The sequence below is a fragment of the Schistocerca piceifrons genome, chromosome 7, assembly GCF_021461385.2.
Source record: "Schistocerca piceifrons isolate TAMUIC-IGC-003096 chromosome 7, iqSchPice1.1, whole genome shotgun sequence".
Classification (NCBI taxonomy): domain Eukaryota; kingdom Metazoa; phylum Arthropoda; class Insecta; order Orthoptera; family Acrididae; genus Schistocerca; species Schistocerca piceifrons.
In genome coordinates this window covers 386,810,942-386,837,676 of record NC_060144.1, presented here as the reverse complement: position 1 = coordinate 386,837,676, position 26,735 = coordinate 386,810,942, and the positions used below count along the sequence as shown (strand labels likewise).

Here is a 26,735-nt window from a genome sequence, read left to right as displayed (position 1 = left end):
GTGTTTTTCTCATTTCTCTCGCATGTGATTGCGCCAGTATATGTTGTCATAGGTTTCACTTGCTGCTCTGTCTGCTAACTCAGGCCATTATTACGCAAACTCTTTACAGCGACGTGATTTTGGCTCCTTTCATTCGTTTGAGATACGCAACGCACTGACGCTTTCACGCACCGTTTATGCACTGATAGGCACTGAAATTGTAATACCAGGAAATTTTACTTATTCTGCATATAAAGTACAATAGGAAAATTTACTTATTCTAGACATAAAGTACAACACAAACACATGATTAATGCGAGGACTTGTAAAAAGTCAGAATAACTACATTTACAACACGGGCCGGTGTGAGACACATAGGAAGTGAGCCAATGGGATTCTGGAACGGTACGGACGGGGATGTGGAGTCATTCCGACTCCAGTGGAGGAGCATAAGTTTTCTCGGTTGAGGATCGATGGCGCGAACAGCCTGATTGAGACGGCTCCACAGATTCTCGACTGAACCTAAATCCGGCGAGTTCAGAGGCCAGGGGAGTGCGGTAAACTGTTCCTTGTGCTGTCCGCGGTAGCGTTACCGCCTATCACGCGCGGGACCCGGGTTCGATTCCCGGCAGGGGACTGGGTGTTGTGTGTCCTTCATCATCATTTTCATTATCATTGACTCGCAAGTCGGCGAAGTGGTGTCAACTGAAAAGGACTTGCAATGCGGCGGCCGAACTCCCCCAAATGGGGGCTCCCGGCCAACAATGCCATACGATCATTTCCTTTCGAACCAAGCACGTACACAGCGGGCTACGTGACGTGTTGCATTATCCTGCTTCTAGTTGACATTGTGCCAAAGGAAAACACACTGCACCTGTCGCCACTCAGTGGACGTCCAGTTGCTACACTGGAATGCAAAATACTAACCTCCGTCGCCGATGAACAGCAGTCAGCAAGTGTGCATGGACCAGGCGACTGCTGTTGAGGCCCATAGGCAACAACGTTCGGGGTCTTTGAGAGACGCTGTTGGTAGCCCTTGTTACATCTGGACGGTCAACTGCTCAACAGTTGCACGTTTATTCGCCCGTACACATCGTCGTTCACCCCTGTCATCTACGCCTGTGGTGCGCCACAGTTGCCACGGTGCCAAGTTGTAGATAGATCCAAATGTTTTCACACTTGGCCCGAAAGACAATGATCATGTCATTTTAGATGTCAGATAAAACGCTATCTTTCCGCATTATGATAACGACTGTAATGTTTTTCGTGTCAACCAGACACTTTTTACGAGGGACTTTTGAAAAGTACGTGCAAAAAAAAAAAAAAGAAACTACTTACCTTTTTGGGGTAGACCTTTTTTATTTTTTAACAGTCTCCTTTTAGACTTATACATATCGTCCAACGCTGTTCTAATTTGTTGATCCCAACCGAATAATAGGAATTGTACAAGTCTGCAAAACAGTTATTAGTTGCTGCAATCATCTCCTCGTTTGAATAAAATCTTTGTCCCGCCAGCCATTTCTTCAAATTGGGCAACAAATAGTAGTCCGAGGGAGCCAAGTCTGGAGAATTGAGGGCATGTGAAACGAGTTGGAATCCTATTTCCATTAGTTTTGCGACCACAACTGCTGAGGTGTGTGTTGGTGCGTTGTCGTGATGAAAAAGGACTTTTTGCGGTCCAATCGCCGGCGTTTTTCTTGCAGCTCGGTTTTCAGACGGTCTAGTAATGATGAATAATATGCACCTGTAATAGTTTTACCCTTTTCCATATAGTCGATGAGGATTATCCCTTGCGAATCCCAAAAGACAGTTGGCATAACCTTTCCTGCCGAAGGACTGGTCTTCGACCTTTTTGGTACAGATTCTCCCTTCGTAACCCATTGTTTAGATTGTCGTTTGGTCTCAGGAGTATAGTAATGTATCCATGTTTCATCCACAGTGACGAAACGACGCTTAAAGTCCTGCGGATTCTTCCTGAACAGCTGCAAACCATCTTTGCAACACTTCACACAATTCCGGTTTTGCTCAAGCGTGAGCAATCGCGGAACCCATCTTGCGGATAGCTTTCTCACGTCCAAATGTTTATGCAAAATACAGGGTGATTCAAAAAGAATACCACAACTTTAAAAATGTGTATTTAATGAAAGAAACATAATATAACCTTCTGTTATACATCATTACAAAGAGTATTTAAAAAGGTTTTTTTTTCACTCAAAAACAAGTTCAGAGATGTTCAATATGGCCCCCTCCAGACACACGAGCAATATCAACCCGATACTCCAACTCGTTCCACACTCTCTGTAGCATATCAGGCGTAACAGTTTGGATAGCTGCTGTTATTTCTCGTTTCAAATCATCAATGGTGGCTGGGAGAGGTGGCCGAAACACCATATCCTTAACATACCCCCATAAGAAAAAATCGCAGGGGGTAAGATCAGGGCTTCTTGGAGGCCAGTGATGACGTGCTCTGTCACGGGCTGCCTGGCGGCCGATCCCTCGCCTCGGGTAGTTGACGTTCAGGTAGTTACGGACAGATAAGTGCCAATGTGGTGGCGCTCCATCCTACTGAAATATGAATTGTTGTGCTTCTTGTTCGAGCTGAGGGAACAGCCAATTCTCTAACATCTCCTGATACTGTAGTCCAGTTACAGTAGCACCTTCGAAGAAAAAGGGACCAACAACTTTATTGGCTGAAATGGCGAACAAATGTACAACTAAATGAAACTTTATAGCTCCCTTAATTCGCCGACAGATAGTGCTTAGCTCTGCCTTTTGTCGTTGCAGAGTTTTAAATTCCTAAAGTTGTGGTATTCTTTTTGAATCACCCTGTACTATGTACCCGTTCATTCGAGATGCCCACAGCACTAGCAATCTCAAGCACCTTAACTCTTGTCATCCATCACCATATCATGGATTATATCAGTGATTTCTGGAGTCGTATCCTCCACAGGGCGTCCAGAACGTTCAGCATCACTTGTGCCCATACGGCCACTCAGAAAATTTTGAAACCACTTATAAACTGTTCTAATCGAAGGTCCAGAGTCACCGTAACGTTTTCAAGCTTCTCTTTAGTCTCCTGAGGCGTTTTGCCTTTCATAAAGTTATGTTTAATCACCACACGAAGTTCTTCTTCGTCCATTTTTTGACAGTCACTCGACTTCCTTGATTTACACGAATGCCAAACACAAAGAAATAGACCAATATGGCTGAAACTTGGTGTGCGTTCTTTCCAAAGATGCTACTAACTAAACATGACCTCGATACGCGCCGGTGGTGCCATCTCTCGGACTTTGCACGGACTGTTCAAACGCACCACATTTATACCCTCCACTGCTAGTGCTGCCACTTGCAGGCTGTGAGTGGTTATTGTACCTTAACGTCAAACATAGGCGGTAATCTCATTAATGGGACCGGACCGTGTATTTATATGTGATTTGGATGTGTACAGGACGTGAAATTTAGTACATAGAGTTGCCATGTCTGGCCAATAAAATGGTTATAACCCGACTGGACATCGAGGCGAACTGAAGTTCGATGACGTATATGGGTACGTCATTGTGATGCTTCGACTCTAGGCCAGACTTCATCAACCATAGCGGCCGGCGAGTGGCTGCGTGCCGGCCTCTCGGCGACCGCGACCCTCTACCAAATGTTTTGAAATGGTGAGAGATCTCGAGAAAGTGATGATCCTACCGACAATTGAACATCATCTGTATCAAATTAGGAGAGGACAGTAGAGCTGTTGATGAAATTTCGAATTATCGATATTGCTTCTTCGGAATATCGATACATATCTTCGATACCTTACCCAAAATCTCGACATCAAAATGACAATATCGAGTGCCGATATTTTTATTCTATATTATATTTCTTTCACAATTTCCTAAAATATCGTAAGTTGTTCTTCTCATATTGCAGTAGAACATAATTTTACTTTTACTGTGTGAAGAACTCTTACTACTTTTTGAGCTTTCATCTCATCTAATCTTTCTCTTTGGGTGTGCGAAGCAACTGTAGGTGGCACAAAAAAAGAAGTCCGATTGTGCTGGGGGTTGTCGGTGTGAATGGTATAACAAGATTCCGATGTGAAGAAACAGCACACCAGTTGCGTTAAAATAAACAATTTTAATGCGACTAGTGTGTTGTTTGTTCACATCGACAGTCTTCAAAACCAGTTGCTGAAGGTGATGAACAAAAATCTGAATAACAAGATTGGTCTTTCCGGTTGACGGAGACGTGTGAGGGGAAATGCTGACGTAATAGGCGCTCGGCGCTACCAACAAATCTGCAGCGTTTAGCTTCACCGTGCGATTTTGACGCTACAACTGACAAATCGCTGTAGTTGGCTGAAATTAAAAAACAGGGAAGGCGACATGAAGTGCTCCGGACAAATCGGATATGTGACGAAACCGAACGACGAACCCATCGGACACCTTTTATTGTGCCACTTACATGCAGTTACGATTGTTAGCAAAGTGGTTATTGCCAAGCGTGAATGTGGATCGTTTGCCTTTCAATTCTTGCCTTAAGAGGGATAGGCAGGCTGCTAGCTTGTTGATGTACAGAATATCTAATAACAAATGATTCTTAAATATGCAGCTCTAAAACCAGATCAGTCCGCAGCTGATATTTTTATATGCCGATATATCGGAACTTTTTCGTCGATATATCGATATAGCTATAGTTATTTCGATAAATCGAGTACTGATTGTGGCCCTTTTTAGAGATCGATGTATTTGATTCCCGAATTTTTTAAAAAATATCAACAGTCCTACAGGACAGCACGGGAAAGATGGGATCTTGTGTTATCTTGTTGAAACATAAAGTCAAGACCTCAAAGTTTCGGGGAAGCTACTGGCCTTCAGGCGTCAGGAACGAAACGGCGGTTTTCCTAATTATCGGCTATGCGAACCAATGGCATCTCACACCACCGAGTCTCGTTCTGGCCTATATGGTGATGACGAATGCAAATGGCAACTTCCGATATCATCAAACTTCCATACACGGATACGTCCATCGTGATGCTCTATGCATAAGGGAGACTCGTCTGAAAAGGCTACATAGTGCCGCTCCTGCGCCAAGTGTTGTTGTTGTGCGTATCATTATCGACACGCCCACTCGCTCTTCCCTGCGGTCTCTTCAAGGGAAACTGCAACGATGGTCACTGCTCTGGCTGTCCGTTACGATTCAGACGTTGTCGCACTGTCCGTCTGGACACTTACCTTGCTGCAAACAAGCCCATGCAACAAACGTATGTCGTGGTTATACGATTATGAACGGTGGAGTGAACGTCATGTCTATCCTCTCGCACGATAATGAAATGGGGCCACTGAGATCCGGTATGCCATCGAGTATGGCTCATCTGAACTCGTCGATTGCATATTCGCATGACAGTCGTGGGATCCTGACCATCGCAAGCAATAGTTCCGCGGCATGGTAAACCACAGTCTGTGTAGACAATGATACTGCAGCTGAGAAATTCCGACACACATTGGTACAGGTTTCTCCGTCCTACACGAGACATAACGCAATTTTATCACAAACTACAACATTAAAATGAAATGTGTAAATGAGTAACCCAATGCGTAATCTTTACTTGTGTGTTGTAAGTACGAGGGGCGTTCAATAAGTAACGTAACACATTTTTCTCCGAGAGTAGGTAGCTTTCATTCAGGATTCCAATCCGTCATATTATTTCTTACTCTTTTGACTACAAAACCATATTTTTCATCATACTCTCCGTTCAACGCGACGGCCTTACGCCATCTTACCAGGATGGCCTGTACTCATGCACTGTACTGGTCGACGTCGGAGCCAACGTCTTGTTGCATCAATAACCTCCTCCTCATCCACGTACTGCTTCCGCACAGATGGTCCTTCATAGACCTTTATGTCTTCTATTAGGCGGCGAGAAACCACTAGTGGTGAACAAGTGTGTCAGCACTACCATCAGAGGCATCTAGTTGTGGAGAAAGCTATTTCATTGTGTAATGCCGATCACCTCGAATGAGACGGTCCGTACGTTCCAGCATTGCAGGAGCCACTGGTGTGTGCGACAGGCCAGTACAAGGGAGATCGGACAGGTTTGCGAGATCTTGTTGCGATGACGTCAGGCGCTCGCCCAACGATTCACCGTGCTTTTGTTTACTGACACGTCTCCGTAGACATTCTGCAAGCGCCTATGAATATCTGCGATGCTCTGATTTTCCGCTAAAAGAAACACAATGACAGCTCTCTGCTTCGAATGGTCCTCTGTTACAGACGCCATTTTGAAGGGACTACCAACAGAGACATCTAGTTGTGCAGAGAGATGTTACACTGTGTACGTCGATCACCTCGAATGAGACGGTCCGCACGTTCCAGCATTGCAGGAGACACTGATGTGTGCGACAGGCCAGCACGTGGGAGATCGGACAGGTGTGCACAATATGCTAAAAATTCTTAAATTTTGCATGTGACTGTGCAAGAAAAACGATGTTGGTAGATTTCCTAAACTCATATGATCTGATGCAGACTGTTTTTTTCAACCAGGGTGCAGCGGAACAGTAGCACAGCCATAGTCAATACTTTTATTCGCTCCTCGTTACAAGATGAGGATTCTGTTACTAAAAGGGTGAACAGCCTTCCAGATCATGATGCACAAATTGTAACACTAAAAGGTTTGTGTACTAAAAAATGTCACATATAATTACAATCTATGTAGGAAAGCTAATACAATGGCAAAGGTTTTTAAACCTCGTTAAGGAACAATAGTGACAGGATGTTTATAATGCCGATAACATAGATGACAAATATAACGCTTTCCTTAACACATTTCTCATGGTCTTTGAAAGTTACTTTCCATTAGAACGTTCTAAACGGGGTACTGGCAATAAAACGCAGCCTGGGTGGCTGACTAGTGGGATAAGGATATCACGTACAACAAAGCGGGAATTATATAAAAATGTTAGAAGTAGCCACAATCAAGCTACAGTAGCCCATTACAAACAGTACTGTAAGGTGCTTAAAAATGTTATTAGGAAGCCGAAGAGTATGTGGTACGCAAATAGAATAGCTAATTCGCAGAATAAAATTACAACCGTATGGTCAGTTGTGAAGTAAGCGTCTGGTCAGCAGCACAAGGTCGACGATATAAAGTCTGTTCGTAGTAAAAATGTTTCTGTTACTGATAAATCAAATAAATGTACAGTATTTAACGAGCATTTTCTCAGCATTGCTGGTGAATTAAATAAAAACTTACTTTCTAGAGTGAATCACATAGCCCTCTTGGAAAATGTCTTTCCCAGATTGATGTCTGAAACACTCCTCCGTGATATGAAAAGGGGGAGATTGAGCCAATAATTACTGAAGACTAAGGACTCTCATGGATATGATGGAGTGCCTAGCAGAATACTAAAGTACTATGCAGCACATGCTAGCCCTGTACGTAGCCATATTTGTAACTTTTCCTTTAAGAATGGTCAGTTTTCTGAACGATTAAAGTACTCAGTAGTACAGCCGTTTTATGAAAAGGGAGAAAGGGATTATGTAGACAATTTTAGAGCTATTTCTATGCCATCAGTGTTTTCTAAAGTTATTGAAAAGGCTATGTATGTAAGGATAATTGATCATTTTATATCACATAATTTGCTATCAAATGTACAATTCGGTTTTAGAATTCGTTTAACAGCTGAAAATGCTATAATCTCTTTTCTCTGTGAGGTACTGGATGGATTAAACAAAAGGTTTCGAACGCTAGGCATACTTTTTATTTAACTAAGGCATTTGAATGTATTGATGACAAAATATTGCTGCAGAAGTTGGACCATTATGGAATACAGAGTAGCTCCCAATTGGTTCACCTCTCACTTTAACAACAGATGGCTGTGATGTTGGGTCTGAGTGGGGTACAGTCAAATGGGGGATGTTGGGGCCACTCCTGTTCCTTATTTATATAAATGATATATCCTCTAATATTACAGGTAGTTCTAAAATATTTCTGTTTGCTTGGTAGTTAAGGATGTTGTGTGCATCATTGGCTCTGTTTCAAATAGAGCAGTTCATGGCATAAGTTCATGGGTTGTAGAAGAGAAATTAACGCAAAATCACAGTAAGACTCAGTTTTTACAGTTTCTAACATACAATTCATCAATACCCGACGTTTTAATATCACAGAATGGGCATATGATTAGTGAAACTGAACAGTTCAAATATCTAGGTGTTCAAATAAATAGTAAAGTGTCGTGGAAAGCCCACGTTCCGAATCTTGTTCAAAGACTTAATACTGCCATTTTTACTATTCCAACGGTATCTGAAATAAGTGATCGTTCGGCACGAAAATGATTCTACTTTGCTTGTTTTCATTCGCTTATGTCGTATGGTATTATATTTTGGGGTAACTCTTCCCATTCTCAAAGGATATTTTTGGCTGAGGAACGGGCAATTCGGGCAATTAGTGGTGTAAGTTCTCGAACCTCTTGTCGACCCCTGTCACTAGCCTCTCAGTATATATGTATACTATTTACCGTAGTTTCTTGTTAACAATGTCAGCTTATTCCCAATAATTTGCAGCTGTCACTCTGTTAATACTAGGCAGAAATCCAACCTGCATTTGGATCGCACTTCACACTTGTGCAGAAAGGTGTGCAGTATACTGCTGCATCCATTTTCAATAAGCTGCCAGAAGAATTCCAAAATCTTAGCAGTAATCCACATGCTTCCAAATCGAAACTGAAGAGTTTCCTCATGGGTCACTCCTATTCTATCGAGGAGTTCCTTGAAAAATTAAGCCGACTCTTGTTATACACTCCTGGAAATTGAAATAAGAACACCGTGAATTCATTGTCCCAGGAAGGGGAAACTTTATTGACACATTCCTGGGGTCAGATACATCACATGATCACACTGACAGAACCACAGGCACATAGACACAGGCAACAGAGCATGCACAATGTCGGCACTAGTACAGTGTATATCCACCTTTTGCAGCAATGCAGGCTGCTATTCTCCCATGGAGACGATCGTAGAGATGCTGGATGTAGTCCTGTGGAACGGCTTGCTATGCCATTTCCACCTGGCGCCTCAGTTGGACCAGCGTTCGTGCTGGACGTGCAGACCGCGTGAGACGACGCTTCATCCAGTCCCAAACATGCTCAATGGGGGACAGATCCGGAGATCTTGCTGGCCAGGGTAGTTGACTTACACCTTCTAGAGCACGTTGGGTGGCACGGGATACATGCGGACGTGCATTGTCCTGTTGGAACAGCAAGTTCCCTTGCCGGTCTAGGAATGGTAGAACGATGGGTTGGATGACGGTTTGGATGTACCGTGCACTATTCAGTGTCCCCTCGACGATCACCAGTGGTGTACGGCCAGTGTAGGAGATCGCTCCCCACACCATGATGCCGGGTGTTGGCCCTGTGTGCCTCGGTCGTATGCAGTCCTGATTGTGGCGCTCACCTGCACGGCGCCAAACACGCATACGACCATCATTGGCACCAAGGCAGAAGCGACTCTCATCGCTGAAGACGACACGTCTCCATTCGTCCCTCCATTCACGCCTGTCGCGACACCACTGGAGGCGTGCTGCACGATGTTGGGGCGTGAGCGGAAGACGGCCTAACGGTGTGCGGGACCGTAGCCCAGCTTAATGGAGACGGTTGCGAATGGTTCTCGCCGATACCCCAGGAGCAACAGTGTCCCTAATTTGCTGGGAAGTGGCGGTGCGGTCCCCTACGGCACTGTGTAGGATCCTACGGTCTTGGCGTGCATCCGTGCGTCGCTGCGGTCCGGTCCCAGGTCGACGGGCACGTGCACCTTCCGCCGACCACTGGCGACAACATCGATGTACTGTGGAGACCTCACGCCCCACGTGTTGAGCAATTCGGCGGTACGTCCACCCGGCCTCCCGCATGCCCACTATACGCCCTCGCTCAAAGTCCGTCAACTGCACATACGGTTCACGTCCACGCTGTTGCGGGATGCTACCAGTGTTAAAGACTGCGATGGAGCTCCGTATGCCACGGCAAACTGGCTGACACTGACGGCGGCGGTGCACAAATGCTGCGCAGCTAGCGCCACTCGACGGCCAACACCGCGGTTCCTGGTGTGTCGGCTGTGCCGTGCGTGTGATCATTGCTTGTACAGCCCTCTCGCAGTGTCCGGAGCAAGTATGGTGGGTCTGACACACCGGTGTCAATGTGTTCTTTTTTCCATTTCCAGGAGTGTATTTTTGATTGCGTTTACTTAAACTTATGGCTTGACTTTTTTTGGGTTCATAAGCATTTTATTTTTATCTGGTATTACTCTTATGTTATAATTTCATTTACTGACACGTTCCATGACCTTGGAGATTTGCCCCTCAATTTGGTCCTACCGAACTTTACGTGCAAATGAAATAAAATAAAAGTTTCGCTGCTGACATTACTATCCTGATTAAAGGGAAGAAGAATTGCATGAATTTTTGAATGGAATGAACAATCTAAAGACCACAGAGTATGGACTAAGACTACACCGAAGTAAAATGAAAGTAATGAAGAGTAGGAGAAATGAGATTATCGATAAGCGGGGACCACAAACTAATCGAAGTGAAGAAATTCTGCTACTTTGGAGGCAAATTATGACATGACGGATGAAGCAAGGAGAACGTGAAAAACAGACTAGCACAGATAAAGGAGGCATTACTAGGTAAAATAACTCTACTAAAATGTCAAATACTGTCCTTAATCTGAGGGAGAAATTTCTGAGAATATACGTTTGGAATACAGCACTGTACTGAAGTGAACCATGGGAAAACCAAGAAAGAAGAGAATCGAAGCGTTTGAGTTGTGGTGGTACGTAAGTATGTTGAAAATTAGCTGGACTAATATGAAATGAGGAGTTTCTACGCAGAATCGTTGATAATAAGAAGGAATAGGACATCTATTAACCCATGATGGAATAACTTCCATGCTGCTAGAGTGATCTGCAGTGGGTAAAAACTGGAACGGAAGATAGCGATTTGAAAGTATTCAACAAATAATTGGACCGTTAGGTGTAAGTTCTACTTGAGATGAAGAGTTTAGCAAAGGAGATGCAGTCGGCGTGGGCCAAAACAAACCAGTTTGATCGATTTCTGTAAATATTAATGTTTGCTAAAGTTCTCTCGTTAGAAGCCTCTATACTCTAAACCAATACTATAATAGCACTTTCCAGGCAAAGCGTCAGCCTTCGACTCCAGCAGGCGTGTGTTCATGCCTGCTACAAACTCTGACATAATGTCATAAGAGCTGTATGTTTCACTGACTGTAGGTATAGGGTAAATAAGTGTGTTTCCTTCCTCACGATAACGCACCGAGCTGCATCTGTTTGTTTCCGACCAGAATCTTGAGCAGCTTTTGAGCACCAAGAAGGAGGAAGGAGCAGACAAAAGAAAATGTAACAATCCAAATGCATGCGTTTTCCTATTCCCTCTGAAGTATTAAATTAATATGCATAGGGGAAAAGAATCATATCTCAACGCTTGTTGAGTGTGGCAGAAGGGCAATGAGTGGGAAAAATTTTGTTAACAGTTTTATAAAAATGCGCTGCATATTTACTGGAAAGAACTTCAGAGCTCCCATGCACAATAGCATTCCGGCGAATGGAGTACTCGTGAAACTACTGTGGATGCGGTGGAGACGAGGAAAAATTACCATGAAACAAGAGGTACCAAAGGCATAACCCACCAGCCAGTCCTTCTTTTGTATTCGTCTTAAGACTGACGTGTTGGAAATTTACGCCTGGCTTGGGCCATTATAGTTATTATTGATTAAAACTGAAAGATCAGGTCTACTGACATTGAAAAATATATTTATTTTGTTCCTCGGCAGTCAGTCTTTTCCATCACAGAATGAACTGACGTGAAATTGTGCTCATTTTAATTACACTCAGTTTGCGTAGAATGCAGTTTCTAAACCGGTGGGTGAAGCTATGATATTCATTTGCTTCTTGGCTTCACATTTTATTCGTTCAGTTGTCCGCTTAGAGGCACCGAAGCAGTGGAAACATTTTCCTTGCAACCCGATATTAAATCTAGGGACGCTGTCATAACTTTTTTACTGCTAACGTAAATTTCCCAGGGGTATCAATTAGGCACATTAATGCAGTTAGGCACCTTCAAAAGAATAAACATACATTTTTACTGAACTCTACCGCTTGTGACTGAGGGTTATCAAATAACTTTCAGCTCTGCCTCCTTCGAGGATACGGGGCCGTCGCAAAGTTTTTGAACCGTAGCATTCGGAGGATATTTAACAATGTGAACTTTTCCTCGTATATTACCACTACTGTTGAAGCTATCGTTCCGAATTAACCAATCCGTCAGTGCAAGTTTGTCGTGCAATCAACGCGAGATGACCCTGTGCATGTTTCTGATAGCTTTTGTTGCTGACTGGGTTTTGTAGGGAGCGTCGGCTCACAGTGGGCAGTGGCGTGCAGTTCCTGACCTACAACGCTGACGTGTGGCGACACACGTTGACATGTGATACAGCTTTCGCGGTTAAGAGTCGCACAGTTGTTCCTCCCTCGCGCCTCTCTGCCCCGGGAAACGGTATCTGGGCGCTGTCGCACCAACGTACGTACTAATCTCACTTCTCTCATTCGTTCCATCTATCAGCAGAGTGTTACACTCCTGAATACGTCTAGACGCTGACTGAATGGGGCGAGGGGCACATTTGACCAATAACGTTGGCACTGTTGTTTTTATCTACCGATTAGAAGTCGCCGGCCGGCGTGGCCGAGCGGTTCTAGGCGCTTCAGTCAGGAACCGCGCGATCGCTAAGGTCGCAGGTTCGAATCCTGCCTCGGGCATGGATGTGTGTGATGTCCTTAAGTTAGTTAGGTTTAAGTAGTTCTAAGTTCTAGGGGACTGATGACCTCAGATGTTAAGTCCCATGGTGCTCAGAGCCATTTGAACCATTTTTGAATAAAAGTCGAGAGTATCTTCAAATTTTTCAACAGGTACTTATTCCCCGGTAAAATGTGTCATTGGAAAGATCATTTCATATCAGGAAAAAACAAACATGTAATTGTAGATCTACGACGCCACTGGAAACGAACGACAAGATTCGGATATCATGGAAGTGTTACACACTACTACTTATAATATGGATATGAAAACAGTACCCAACTTTTCCACAACACTTCTGTGTGAACAATGATATGTGTAACTAAACAACTCACTATCTTTAATCTTGACATTGAAGTACTGAATGAGGACGCGTCAGGACCTTCGACTTTCACAAATTTAACCATTGTTAAATTCCTTTACCACTTCATATGAAAAAGAGTAAGCCTACCGCTCGATTATATAGCTTGTAAATATTGACAAATGTGACGTTAGACATCTTACCGTGAGGCGCAATTCAGGACAGTTCGTCTATCCTTTGGTTTTATTCGGCCTGCCTGACTGCCTAACCTGTGCCAACCTCTTCTACTCAGGGTAACACTTACGCCCAACTTCTTCCATTATTCGTTGGATACATTCCAGTCTCTATCTTATCCTACAGTTTTTACACTCTACTGATCCCTCTAGCAACATCGAAGTTATTCCATCCTGTCTTAACGCATGTGGTATCAAGCTGTCCCTACTTCTTATCAGTGTTTTCCAGATGTTAATTTCCTCATCGATTCTGCGCAGAAACGTCTCATTTCATATTAGTCAGCTAATTTTCAACATACTTATGTACCTTTTCAACATACTTATGTACCACAACATCTCAAACGCTTCGATTCTCTTCTTTCCTGGGTTTCATATGACTCACTTCAATACAGAGCTGTGTTCCAAACGTCAATTTTCAGAAATTTCTTCCTCCGAGAAAGACAATGTTTGATGTTGTATTGTATGTTAACCGGGGGCCTAGAAACGATGGAGAGGCTCCGTCCCCGTCGCAGCCGCAGTGGTCCGCAACCCCACGACGACTACCGCAGTCCACTTCACCCCTCCGCCGCCTCACACCACACCACTTTGTGAAGGTTATTGTGCGGTTCGCCCCCCATCTCCCCCCCCCCCCCCCCCTTCGGAACGTCTCACACCAGAGGAGTGTAACCCCTATGTTTGCGTGGTAGAGTAATGGTGGTGTAGGCGCACGTGGAGAACTTGTTTGCGCAGCAATCGCCGACATAGTGTAGCTGAATCGGAATGAGGGGTACCAGCCCGCATTCGCCGAGGCAGGTGGAAAACCGCCTAAAAACCATCCACAGACTGGCCGGCTCACTGGGTCCGCCGGGGACCAGGCGCTCCTTCCCAATCCGGAAAGCCGTGAGTTAGAGCGCACGGCTAACCGGGCGGGCATGTTTGATATTAGTAGACTTCTTTTGGCCAGGAGTGCCCTCTTTGTCTGTACTAGCAATCTATGTTTTATGTTCTCCTTGGTTCATCCATTATATGTCTGCCAAGGTAGCAGAATTCCTTCACTTCGACTGCTTCGTGATCACCAGTTTTGACGTGAAATTAATCGCTAATCTCTTTTCTTTTACTCTTCATTACTCTCGTCTTACTTCAATTTATTCTCAGTCCATATTTTGTGGTCGTGAAATTGTTCATTCCATTCAATAAGTCATGTAATTCTTTCTCCCTTTAATAGAGGATACTAATGTAGGCAGTGTGTCTTACCACTGATAGATTTCACTCTGAACTTTAATCCAACTCCTGAAATTTTCATTTATTTCCGTCACTGATTCTGCGATGCGTAGATTGAATAGTAGGGCTGAAAAATGGCATCCCTGTTTTGCACACTTTTTAATCCGAGTACATCGGTCTTGGCCTTAGCTTCTTATTTTTTCCCTCTTCGTTCTTGTACCTATTGTAGATTATCCGTTATTTTCCCATAACCTGCATCTATTTTTCTGAAAATTTTGATTATCTTGCATGATTATACATTGTGTAACGCTTCTTTTTAGGTCGACAAATCCTGTGAACGTGTCTTGATTTTTTTAAGCCAAGAAAAGAATGAAATCAATTACAGTTTTCACTATTCTCTTTACTTTGTCGTTTGTCACTACGTAGTCTCTGACAGACATGTATCCCCTTCCTGACAATATAAATCTGTGAAGGTCTTTTTTCGGAAGAATTTGTTTTTTATTTTTAATCTGTTAAAAACAGCAAAATCTCTTTCCTTTACAATTTTCTCCCACACAATTCCCACTACTTCTGAGATGAGGACATCACCTATTGTGGTATTTAGCTCCTACAGAGGGATTATTTGACGTTTATCGTTGTATTTATGATTAGTATAATCTTGTTGTTGTTGTTGTTGTTGTTGTTGTTGTGGTCTTCAGTCCTGAGACTGGTTTGATGCAGCTCTCCATGCTACTCTATCCTGTGCAAGCTTTTTCATCTCCCTGTATCTACTGCAACCTACATCCTTCTGAATCTGCTTAGTGTATTCATCTCTTGGTCTCCCCCTACGATTTTTACCCTCCACGCTGCCCTCCAATACTAAATTGGTGATCCCTTGATGCCTCAGAACATGTCCTACCAACCGATCCCTTCTTCTGGTCAAGTTGTGCCACAAACTTCTCTTCTCCCCAATCCTATTCAATACTTCCTCATTAGTTATGTGATCTACCCATCTAATCTTCAGCATTCTTCTGTAGCACCACATTTCGAAAGCTTCTATTCTCTTCTTGTCCAAACTATTTATCGTCCATGTTTCACTTCCATACATGGCTACACTCCATACGAATACTTTCAGAAATGACTTCCTGACACTTAAATCTATACTCGATGTTAACAAATTTCTCTTCTTCAGAAACGCTTTCCTTGCCATTGCCAGCCTACATTTTATATCCTCTCTACTTCGACCATCATCAGTTATTTTGCTCCCCAAATAGCAAAACTCCTTTACTACTTTAAGTGTCTCATTTCCTAATCTAATTCCCTCAGCATCACCCGACTTAATTCGACTACATTCCATTATCCTTGTTTTGCTTTTGTTGATGTTCATCTTATATCCTCCTTTCAAGACACTGTCCATTCCATTCAACTGCTCTTCCAAGTCCTTTGCTGTCTCTGACAGAATTACAATGTCATCGGCGAACCTCAAAGTTTTTATTTCTTCTCCATGAATTTTAAAACCTACTCCGAATTTTTCTTTTGTTTCCTTTACTGCTTGCTCAATATACAGATTGAACAACATCGGGGAGAGGCTACAACTCTGTCTTACTCCCTTCCCAACCACTGCTTCCCTTTCATGTCCCTCGACTCTTATAACTGCCATCTGGTTTCTGTACAAATTGTAAATAGCCTTTCGCTCCCTGTATTTTGCCCCTGCCATCTTTAGAATTTGAAAGAGAGTATTCCAGTCAACATTGTCAAAAGCTTTCTCTAAGTCTACAGATGCTAGAAACGTAGGTTTGCCTTTCCTTAATCTTTCTTCTAAGATAAGTCGTAAGGTCAGTATTGCCTCACGTGTTCCAGTGTTTCTACGGAATCCAAACTGATCTTCCCCGAGGTTGGCTTCTACTAGTTTTTCCATTCGTCTGTAAAGAATTCGTGTTAGTATTTTGCAGCTGTGACTTATTAAGATGATAGTTCGGTAATTTTCACATCTGTCAACACCTGCTTTCTTTGGGATTGGAATTATTATATTCTTCTTGAAGTCTGAGGGTATTTCGCCTGTTTCATACATCTTGCTCACCAGACGGTAGAGTTTTGTCAGGACTGGATCTCCCACCGCCGTCAGTAGTTCCAATGGAATATTGCCTACTCCGGGGGCCTTGTTTCGACTTAGGTCTTTCAGTGCTCTGTCAAACTCTTCACGCAGTATCGTATCTCCCATTTCATCTTCATCTACATCCTCTTCCATTTCCATAATATTGTCCTCAAGTACATCGCCCTTGTATAGACCCTCTATATACTCCTTCCACCTTTCTGCTTTCCCTTCTTTGCTTAGAACTGGGTTTCCATCTGAGCTCTTGATATTCATACAAGTCGTTCTCTTATCTCCAAAGTTCTCTTTAATTTTCCTGTAGGCGGTATCTATCTTACCCCTAGTGAGATAGGCCTCTACATCCTTACATTTGTCCTCTAGGCATCCCTGCTTAGCCATTTTGCACTTCCTGTCGATCTCATTTTTGAGACGTTTGTATTCCTTTTTGCCTATTTCACTTACTGCATTTTTATATTTTCTCCTTTCATCAATTAAATTCAATATTTCTTCTGTTACCCAAGGATTTCTACTAGCCCTCGTCTTTTTACCTACTTGATCCTCTGCTGCCTTCACTACTTCATCCCTCAAAGCTACCCATTCTTCTTCTACTGTATTTATTTCCCCCATTCCTGTCAATTGCTCCCTTATGCTCTCCCTGAATCTCTGTACAACCTCTGGTTCTTTTAGTTTATCCAGGTCCCATCTCCTTAAATTCCCACCTTTTTGCAGTTTCTTCAGTTTTAATCTACAGGTCATAACCAATAGATTGTGGTTAGAGTCCACATCTGCCCCTGGAAATGTCTTACAATTTAAAACCTGGTTCCTAAATCTCTGTCTTACCATTATATAATCTATCTGATACCTTTTAGTATCTCCAGGGTTCTTCCATGTATACAACCTTCTTTCATGATTCTTAAACCAAGTGTTAGTTATGATTATGTTGTGCTCTGTGCAAAATTCGACCAGGCGGCTTCCTCTTTCATTTCTGTCCCCCAATCCACGTTCACCTACTATGTTTCCTTCTCTCCTCGAATTCCAGTCACCCATGACTAGTAAATTTTCGTCTCCCTTCACAATCTGAATAATTTCTTTTATTTCATCATACATTTCTTCAATTTCTTCGTCATCTGCAGAGCTAGTTGGCATATAAACTTGTACTACTGTAGTAGGTGTGGGCTTCGTATCTATCTTGGCCACAATAATGCGTTCACTATGCTGTTTGTAGTAGCTTACCCGCATTCCTATTTTTCTATTCATTATTAAACCTACTCCTGCATTACCCCTATTTGATTTTGTGTTTATAACCCTGTAGTCACCTGACCAGAAGTCTTGTTCCTCCTGCCACTGAACTTCACTAATTCCTACTATATCTAACTTCAACCTATCCATTTCCCTTTTTAAATTTTCTAACCTACCTGCCCGATTAAGGGATCTGACATTCCACGCTCCGATCCGTAGAACGCCAGTTTTCTTTCTCCTGATAACGACGTCCTCTTGAGTAGTCCCCGCCCGGAGATCCGAATGGGGGACTATTTTACCTCCGGAATATTTTACCCAAGAGGACGCCATCATCATGTAATCATACAGTAAAGCTGCATGCCCTCGGGAAAAATTACGGCTGTAGTTTCCCCTTGCTTTCAGCCGTTCGCAGTACCAGCACAGCAAGGCCGTTTTGGTTATTGTTACAAGGCCAGATCAGTCAATCATCCAGACTGTTGCCCTTGTAACTACTGAAAAGGCTGCTGCCCCTCTTCAGGAACCACACGTTTGTCTGGCCTCTCAACAGATACCCCTCCGTTGTGGTTGCACCTACGGTACGGCTATCTGTATCGCCGAGGCACGCAAGCCTCCCCACCAACGGCAAGGTCCATGGTTCATGGGGGGGGGAGTATAATCTTAATACGTAAAAAATTTCCATTGTAACACAACGCTGTATAAAATATTATCTATTCAGAAATTTATCGACAGAGTAGATGGAGTTGTCAAGTAGAAATTACTTCAGTTAGTTGTTAAAAGTTTCACTATCTGCCAGCAACTATAATTTAAAAAAGCTACACACTATTCTTCTTTCTGTAAAAAGGTAAAAAATTTGTGGATAGTGGAAATTATTTACGTTCCTAGTGCTAAATTTATGAATGGTGCTATTATTTTCAAATTTAACAAACAAATTTGTAAGAGGGTATATGTATTGCGAGGGTATTATTAGTATGCTTCTTTTATTTAATTAGCTGCCTACATGAGGTTGGAATGGAGACACCAGATATTATTCATTGAGAACATTTCTGCGCAAAGAATGCTTTGTATCTACGTGTGACATTGTCTCGGAAAATTATTTCGTATGAAATTAACGAATATAAGTGCATAAAGTAACCTAACTTTCGGATGCTTTCCTCAACAAAATTACCAATTAAAATACAGAACACTTGATACTGGACTCAAGCTTTTGGATAGATGTATAACATGAAGTTTGCAAGTAAAGTTTTAGTCAGTATACATACACTTGAATTTTGAAAATTCAGTTTTACATCTTTCCTTTCCCTGTACTCTGTTGCTGCTGACGATGATATGTACAGAACTATTATCTATTAAAATTCTCTCGAGATTCCAGGTGCGCCAGTGGTTTAAAAACTATGAGCTCTCGGTCGAGTTCTTTGCCACTGTCAGATGGTATCTGTCGTATTGTTACTGCTGCCACACTTATGTAGCCTCGCTACCGCCTGTGAAGTAACTGACGCCCAGTCCAGCTCCATATAAGGTAAGATTTTGCTGCAAGACTGCTGCACCTTCTTCATTCTTCTAACGGACGGCTTCCAAGCAGTGCTTAACGGCAGACACTTATCTTTATTGATGACATTGTCAGATATGTTTATCTCGCTCGCTTCTTTTATAACGCTATACCAGAAAACCATTTGTTCGTTTAATAGTAGATGTTTCATCGAATGCAATTCGGTGTCCGTTATCCAGAGCATGTTCTTCCACAGCTGATTTATCAGGATGCCGTAGGCGAAAACACCTGTCATCTCATGAACAGTGCTGTCCAACGTAAAATTGGCTGCACCAGCATGGTATTTTTTATATTCCTGGCGTCATGAGGCCTATGTCACTTTTCATAGATCTCGTAAGCTGTCGAATGCTTCCTAGAAGCACGGAGACTTAACTGAATTTAAATTATCTGTGTTTCTGTCTCAGTTATGGGAGAGACCATATACTGAGAATTGATCATTATTTTTTCTGAATATTTTATTAGATGTTCCTTCTACGGTTGCCATTTTGTTAGGCTTTATTATGATTCTTACTACACCAGGAAAGAGCACTATGTTATGCTTTGTCAGTTTAAAGTGGAAGATAATTTATATATTCTGCAAACCATAGATCAATGACAACGGGCAGATTCCATATTTCCAGATTTCCCGAGAAGCGTTCGACACGATACCCCACTGTAAACTGTTACAGAAAGTAGGTGCATACGGAATAGGTTCCCAGATGTGTAAGTGGCTCTAAGACTTTTCAAGCAATGGCACCCAGTATGTTGTCCTCGATGGTGCGTTTTCATCAGAGACAAGGACATCATCAGGTCTGCCCCAGGGAAGTGCGATAGGACTCCTCTTACTCTCTGTCTAAATAAATGATCTGCCGGACCGGGTGAGCAGCAATCTCCTGCTGTTTGCTGATGATGCTGTGGTGTACTGGAAGGTGGTGCCGTCGAGTAGTTTTCCCCTTGCTCCGTTTGCGAGTGGAACAGGAAAGGAAATGACTAGTTTTGATACAAGGTACTTACGCCAAGCACCATATAGTGGCTTGCGGAGTATGTATGGAGATGTGCATGGCAAGAACAGGAGCAGTCCTAAGAATGAACTGTGTGCAACACCAGTAGTAACTTATGCATACGGACAAGAGAATTCATCATGAAGGCTGTATGAGCTATCTAACGTAGCACATTGCTTTGGATATGAAGCGAGTCGCTTACCCATTGTGCCTTGAACGTCTTTTCTTCGAAGTAGTACTGTGATTTGCTAATTCGAATGCCTTACGTAAATGACACAGATACTAGTAGGCGATACCATTCGAATATTTTGGTATACAGTCGGTGAAATTGTGGATGGTCTATTCTGTGGCGGAATCCTGCTGGAATCCAAATTGCAGTAGGCTCAAAATCTCGAATTTGCAGATATTTTCAACCATTCTTGGCCAATTACCCTTTTTCAAAGCTGTTGAGAAGGTAACGAATAATGTAGCAGGTTTATGGTTATTAATATCTGACAGAATATACTTCTTAAATGGTGGGCTAACAATGCCCTACTTCGTCTGAAAAAAGTGATGCATTATGCATTATATAATTTGCTGATAACAACAGCTGTAACAGAAGAACATGATTGTAATTTAAGTCAGAAGACTGGTCTCGCATAGCTAACTTATTCAGTGGAAGTCTCAGCGTAGCTAACTCAACCCACATAGCCGTTTAAACCACTATGCAGCGGAATGTGCGCTGATATGAAACTTTTTGGCAGACTGGACCGAAACTCGACCTCAGAACCTTTGTCTTTCGTGAACAAGTGCTCTACCAGGCGATGAGGTACTATCGGAAGTAAAGCTGCGAGGACGGGTCGTGAGTCGTGCTTGGGCATCTCGGCTGGTAGAACAATTACTTGCAAAAGGCAAAAGTCCAGAGTTCGAATCTCAGTTTTAAACTGCCAGGAAGTTTCATCTGAACCTGCTTCCTGTGGTCAAGTCTTGGTTTCTCTTTACACATGTTATCTCACACACTCCTCCCCGCTACCAAATACCTATCCCTTGAAGCTCAGGACGTATTCTATTGGCTTATCCCCGCTTTTAGTCACACTTTTAACACTTCGTTTTAAATTTATATAGGGTGCATCAGAAATGACGCGACGGGTCGTAGAAGGTGTGTTGAGGAACAAATCTAGGATAGGAAACGTCATCCAACAACGCTACAGAGCGTCGAAGTTATAGGCTCCGGCGCCTGCCACTAGGCCACCCCTGCAGCAGCAAACGTGACTTCGTACGCTGACCGAGAGCAGGCGGAACATCTCGTGATGTTGTTTGCTATTCAGTGATCACGAGTGATTGCCACGATCACCAGTGGAGAAGATACAGCTAGCTGCAACGTAGAAAGGCCATGTTTCCTATGATTGCAATGCTCTGATGCCACAGTGAATGACGGTTTCAGACACAGGTTCCCATCAGCAGTGTATTTTCCTCCTGGAATCCTTTAAAATCTCCATTGTATTTCAATATACAGGGGAGGAATAAATTACACATGGAAACTCGTGTCCGAAACTGTTATCTACAGACGTAACAGAGCATTACATTCACTGGAGACAAGGCCTTTCTATGCAGCAGGTGGTTTAACCTCCTCCACTGGCGATAGTGAAAATCAGTCGCGATCTCTGAATGACACACAACGTTGGGAGATGTTCCGCTCTACGGTCCGCCAGTGTACAAAGCCACGCTTGCTACCGAAGAGATGGCCTAGTGGCACGCGTTGTTGGGTGACGTTTCCAGACACGGGTTCCTATCCTCGGTTTGTTCCTCAAGACACCTTCTACAACCCTTTTAAGTTTGTGACATCATTTCTGGGACACCCTGTATAAGAATGTACCTGTGACAGAAGCTAGGTGTTCACAGACGATATTGTTGTTTATGGTGAGGTGAGTGAGAGATGTTGCGAAATTCGGCAAAATTGCAGAGGATTGGCGCCTGTCGCAGCAACTATTAGACGTTAGACAACCAGTATGGAAGTTTCCTGGGTATCAAAGCTATATTTCGGATTGGGCCTCGTAGCCAGTGCCGAATCATTGCCAATAGCGAGGAACTCTTTACACAACTGAGCCTTCGGGCACGTCCCACATAGCATCTCGAAGATTTACTGTATTAAAAGCATTCTGAAAATCCAACCAGTATGGAAGTTTCCTGGGTATCAAAGCTATATTTCGGATTGGACCTCGTAGCCAGTGCCGTATCATTGCCAATTGCGAGGAACTCTTTACACAACTGAGCCTTCGGGCACGTCCCACATAGCATCTCGAAGATTTACTGTATTAAAAGCATTCTGAAAATCCACTGTAGGGTTAGATTGTAGCATTGACGGGAAATGGATGGAGTAATTCCTGTGTCCGTTCAAGCAATATAAATGGCTCTATCGTGCAAATTTGATAAGGGGAAGAACATTCACCGAAAAACTTTACCTCTTAGCAGGAACTGCACATGTGAACATCACCAAGAAAGTCTGTATTGACAAAGAAATTTACAGAGTACCTAAAAGGCAGTAACCATTCACTGCATGGGACCATTTAGAGCAAATCACGACCTCAATCAAGGAGAATGCTCATATCTGGGAGAAAAGTTCGTTTGAATTAAACAACTTTAAGCAAAGTCAATGAACGGATGAAACCTGCTAAAGAAATTTCTCCAGGTCATGACTAATGTTAGGATGCCCTTAGGCAGAGCTTTAAAGTGGACACATCCATGACAGTTGGATAACTGGGTTATTTTAGAAGACGTAAATACTCTGTGTGAATGTGAAAGGATTCAGTCGGTGTTCGACATTTGAAACTGCTCTCAAAAAACCGGTGCATGTCGTCTTGACTGACTTACTGTAACCTACAGAGAAGGCAATAATCCTGGCAGAATACTAACGTAAAGCAATGTAATCTGATAAATTTTTTGAAATGTCTGTTTATTTAAAAAACGATTTACTGTTAAATTAACCACATTTCTTTTATAGAGATCGTGAGTGGTCGGATATTAACAGCGACAAAGTTTACATATCTCATTTACACACCTTCAATATTACAATATGGTGGGAAGGTCAGTAACAGGGAGTCCAGCGACTCTGCAGTTTCGTAAATGAAGAACCGAGCATAGTGAACTGGACTTATTGTTGGTATTTTGGGACGTAATCGTCTCTTATTTGGATCCACAATGAACAGTCTCCATAACTTCACAATGCCTATTTTCCACGGAATGGCACGACAATGCTTAGTGTGGGGAAACTTGTAAGGTTTCTAGTTTATTCAGTTCACGAAAAATAAACAAGTAGAAAAGTTAAAAACTGATCGGCAAGGATATCTTCCCAAATACAATAATGTTCCATGGTTTCTAAGATCACCATATTTGTCCGCTTGAGATTTATTATTTTTTTTAATATAACGAAAGACGAACCTACAGGGTCACGATGATACAGTTGAGAAGTAGCAGCCAGTTGAGGATCTAAACCGAAGACTGATCAATTAGATATCTGGAGGAGGAGGAGGATGATGCCGTCTACACGGCGAGAATCAAATGTAGTTATTGGATATTTTTCTTGTTCCAAACAGTCTTTGTAATGGCCTGTCACCTATATGGATAGAAGACTATGACTATCTCTGTAGAATTAAGTCGTATTATAGATGACAGTGCAGTATTATATACGTACAGGAAATGTTGCTATGATTTCGCATCTCCTTTAGTTGACAATTAAAATTTGTATACGATAAAAATAGCGATCGTTTTTCACTGATATGCAGAGAAGTCTGAGTTACAGCACTACAAGGGCTACAGTATCAAAATTACGATGAAACGATACACACAAATGACGTGATGTCATATTTACCTTGTGTAAGTTGACAAGCTGACTGATTTCTCCTAAGCTTCTCCTCTTCGTCCTTTTTGTCCAGTTTAGATATTGGAACGAACTCGTCGTCCTGCAGAACCCTCGAGTAATCCAGGCCTCCGTCGAGTCTCAATATGCCTACAGCGAGGTATCTGTCCAAGGCATTGCTGTTGGAGAAGAACATGACAGTAAACGTCACTCAGAGTGTGTTTCACACCAAAAACATTTAAAACAAAAAATAAAAAAAAGTTGTTACAGGTGAAGATAAAATCCTAACGCCGAGCACCTGCTTTCGTCTGCGAGTGGGATTTAGATACACTACACAGAACTTATTATTGAAGCCTAATTGGTGTTACATAATACGCTGATGAGACAAAACATTAGGACCACTGCTCACTGCGAGACTGAATGCCGCCTGGTGGCATACGCGGAGCAAAGACGAATGTGAATCATTCCAGTGACGACACGGCCAGCAAATGAGAAAATCCAGTGACATAAGCAACTCCGACAACGGACAAATTTTGATAGCCTGGCGCCTGGAAACGACATCTCAGAAATGGTGAAGCCACTTCTGTGTTCTCGTGCTACTGTCCCGGGGATTCATGCAAAGTGGTTAAGCGACAGTGAAATCACGATTAGATGATAAGCCTGTTGACGGCAACGCCTCATCAAAGAACTTGGAGGTTGGAGGCTTGCCCGATCTATAAGGCACGGTAGTCTGCAATCCGTGGCAGATCTGACGACAAATGCGCGCGTGCCCGAACATGCTGGTGTAGGCACGAGTGTTTTGGAGCATACCGACACCGAACACTGCTGAACATAGGAAACCAAGCATACGACCTTTACGTTTTCCCATGCAGACCCAATGACATGGCCAATTACGACTGCAATGAACACGGAATCGTCGAGATTTAACCACGGATCGATGGAAGGATAACGTCTGGTCGGAGGAATCAAGTTTCTTGCTATACCACGTCGGCAGTACTGCCGAATTGTGTTCCAAAGATGACAAACAAGCTAATAATCGGATGGTAATAATGTTTTTGCTCATTAGTGTGTATAGTAATCCCGGCTGTTACTACTTTTGGTAGTAGGAGCATAGGTCAGTATTCAGGGCTTTGACAGGGACGATCGTCCGAAGCAAAAAAGTCTAGTAAACGTGGGCTCTAAAACGCATATCTGAAGAGCTATGAGCACTTCTTCGCCTTTGATTCAGTGAAAAAAAAATCTCTTCTTCTGCAAGCTCTTTGCTGTCGGTATTTTGGGAGGAGGTAGTATGGACCAAAACAAGAAAAAACTGCCTAGTAAACATGGGCTCCAAAATGTATATCTTAAGACCTATGAACACCTCGCCAGTAGAAGAGATGTGTCTCACATTAGGAAAGATGAACAAGTGTTTATAGCTCTTACGGTATGCAGTTTGGGACCCTCCTTTACTGGACTTATTTTCTTGTTTTGGTTCATAGTACCTATGAATATCTATGCTGATATGATCATGAAAGAAAAACTCCTGAAGCATAGACAGTTTCAGCCTTTTGTGCCAGATAACAAATGTGTAAGCCTCGTAGCCTTTATAAAGGGATTTAAGGATATCCTGTCACAGTACTGGAATTATAAGCAGAAAATAAGTTACGAGTCGGGGTATGTACAGGGGAACGTGTATTGTAGGTGACGGAAATGATGGAGTCGTGTACTACGTACGATTATTTAGAGAGGGCGTTCATCAAAGAGTATGTAGCAGGATGTAGGAGAGACTACGCAAGGAAGTCTTCAGTCTGGAGCCACTGAGAAGATATAAGTGCGAGCCATATTGGGACTTGATTCACGATACCCTGTTATCAATTGTTATCAATACATGGCAAAGACGATGACCTAAATAATCATATAGGATGGGAGAGCTGAATATCTAGATTCGAAACCTTATATGGTACATAGTTACAAATATTGAATGGTGTATTTTTTTCCTTTTTCATTAATGTCCCATTAGCAAGGTCTAGTTGGGTGCAGGAAAAGTCCTCTCTTAGTGTCGTTGGAGGGACAGTATGTCAGTTCCTTAGGAGTAGTATAGGAGCATTTGGATTTATGAAGAATCACTTGTCTCTGACGTTAGTGGCCATGCAGATCTCTTTCAGTTTGCACCCTCCCCTCAACAGTTTGAGTGCATCATGGAAAGAAGACATGAAACAGAAGACATCATGATAGCTATCCCACCTGAACCGAAACACTTCTTTGATGACGGCAAGACTCTGCATATTAGACATGTCCATATTGCGATGGTACTATGACATTAGCTAGGCATTAACAGAACGTGAGCGGTTCTCATGTCAACAACAGAATTTGATTTTTGTAACTCACATAGTCGTAATATGTACTACTCGACATATGAAGGGTAAATAATACTAGATAATAATGAGCGCAGATCACAAATGCAGACGTCACTTAAGCCAGAATAAAGGGTGGGAGTGATAGAATAGTCACATCTGATTAAAAAAGCC

General features: G+C 42.7%; 1 protein-coding gene across 1 annotated transcript in view; it reads right to left on the bottom strand.

Annotated features, from left to right (window-relative positions):
* The window catches only part of LOC124805719 (bumetanide-sensitive sodium-(potassium)-chloride cotransporter-like), a 621,615-nt gene that overhangs the window by 46,820 nt on the left and 548,060 nt on the right, over positions 1-26,735 (bottom strand). The window contains exon 15 of the mRNA XM_047266288.1: positions 24,241-24,407. Within this exon, the coding sequence (XP_047122244.1) occupies positions 24,241-24,407 (167 nt within the window). The remainder of the gene's footprint in view (positions 1-24,240; positions 24,408-26,735) is intronic.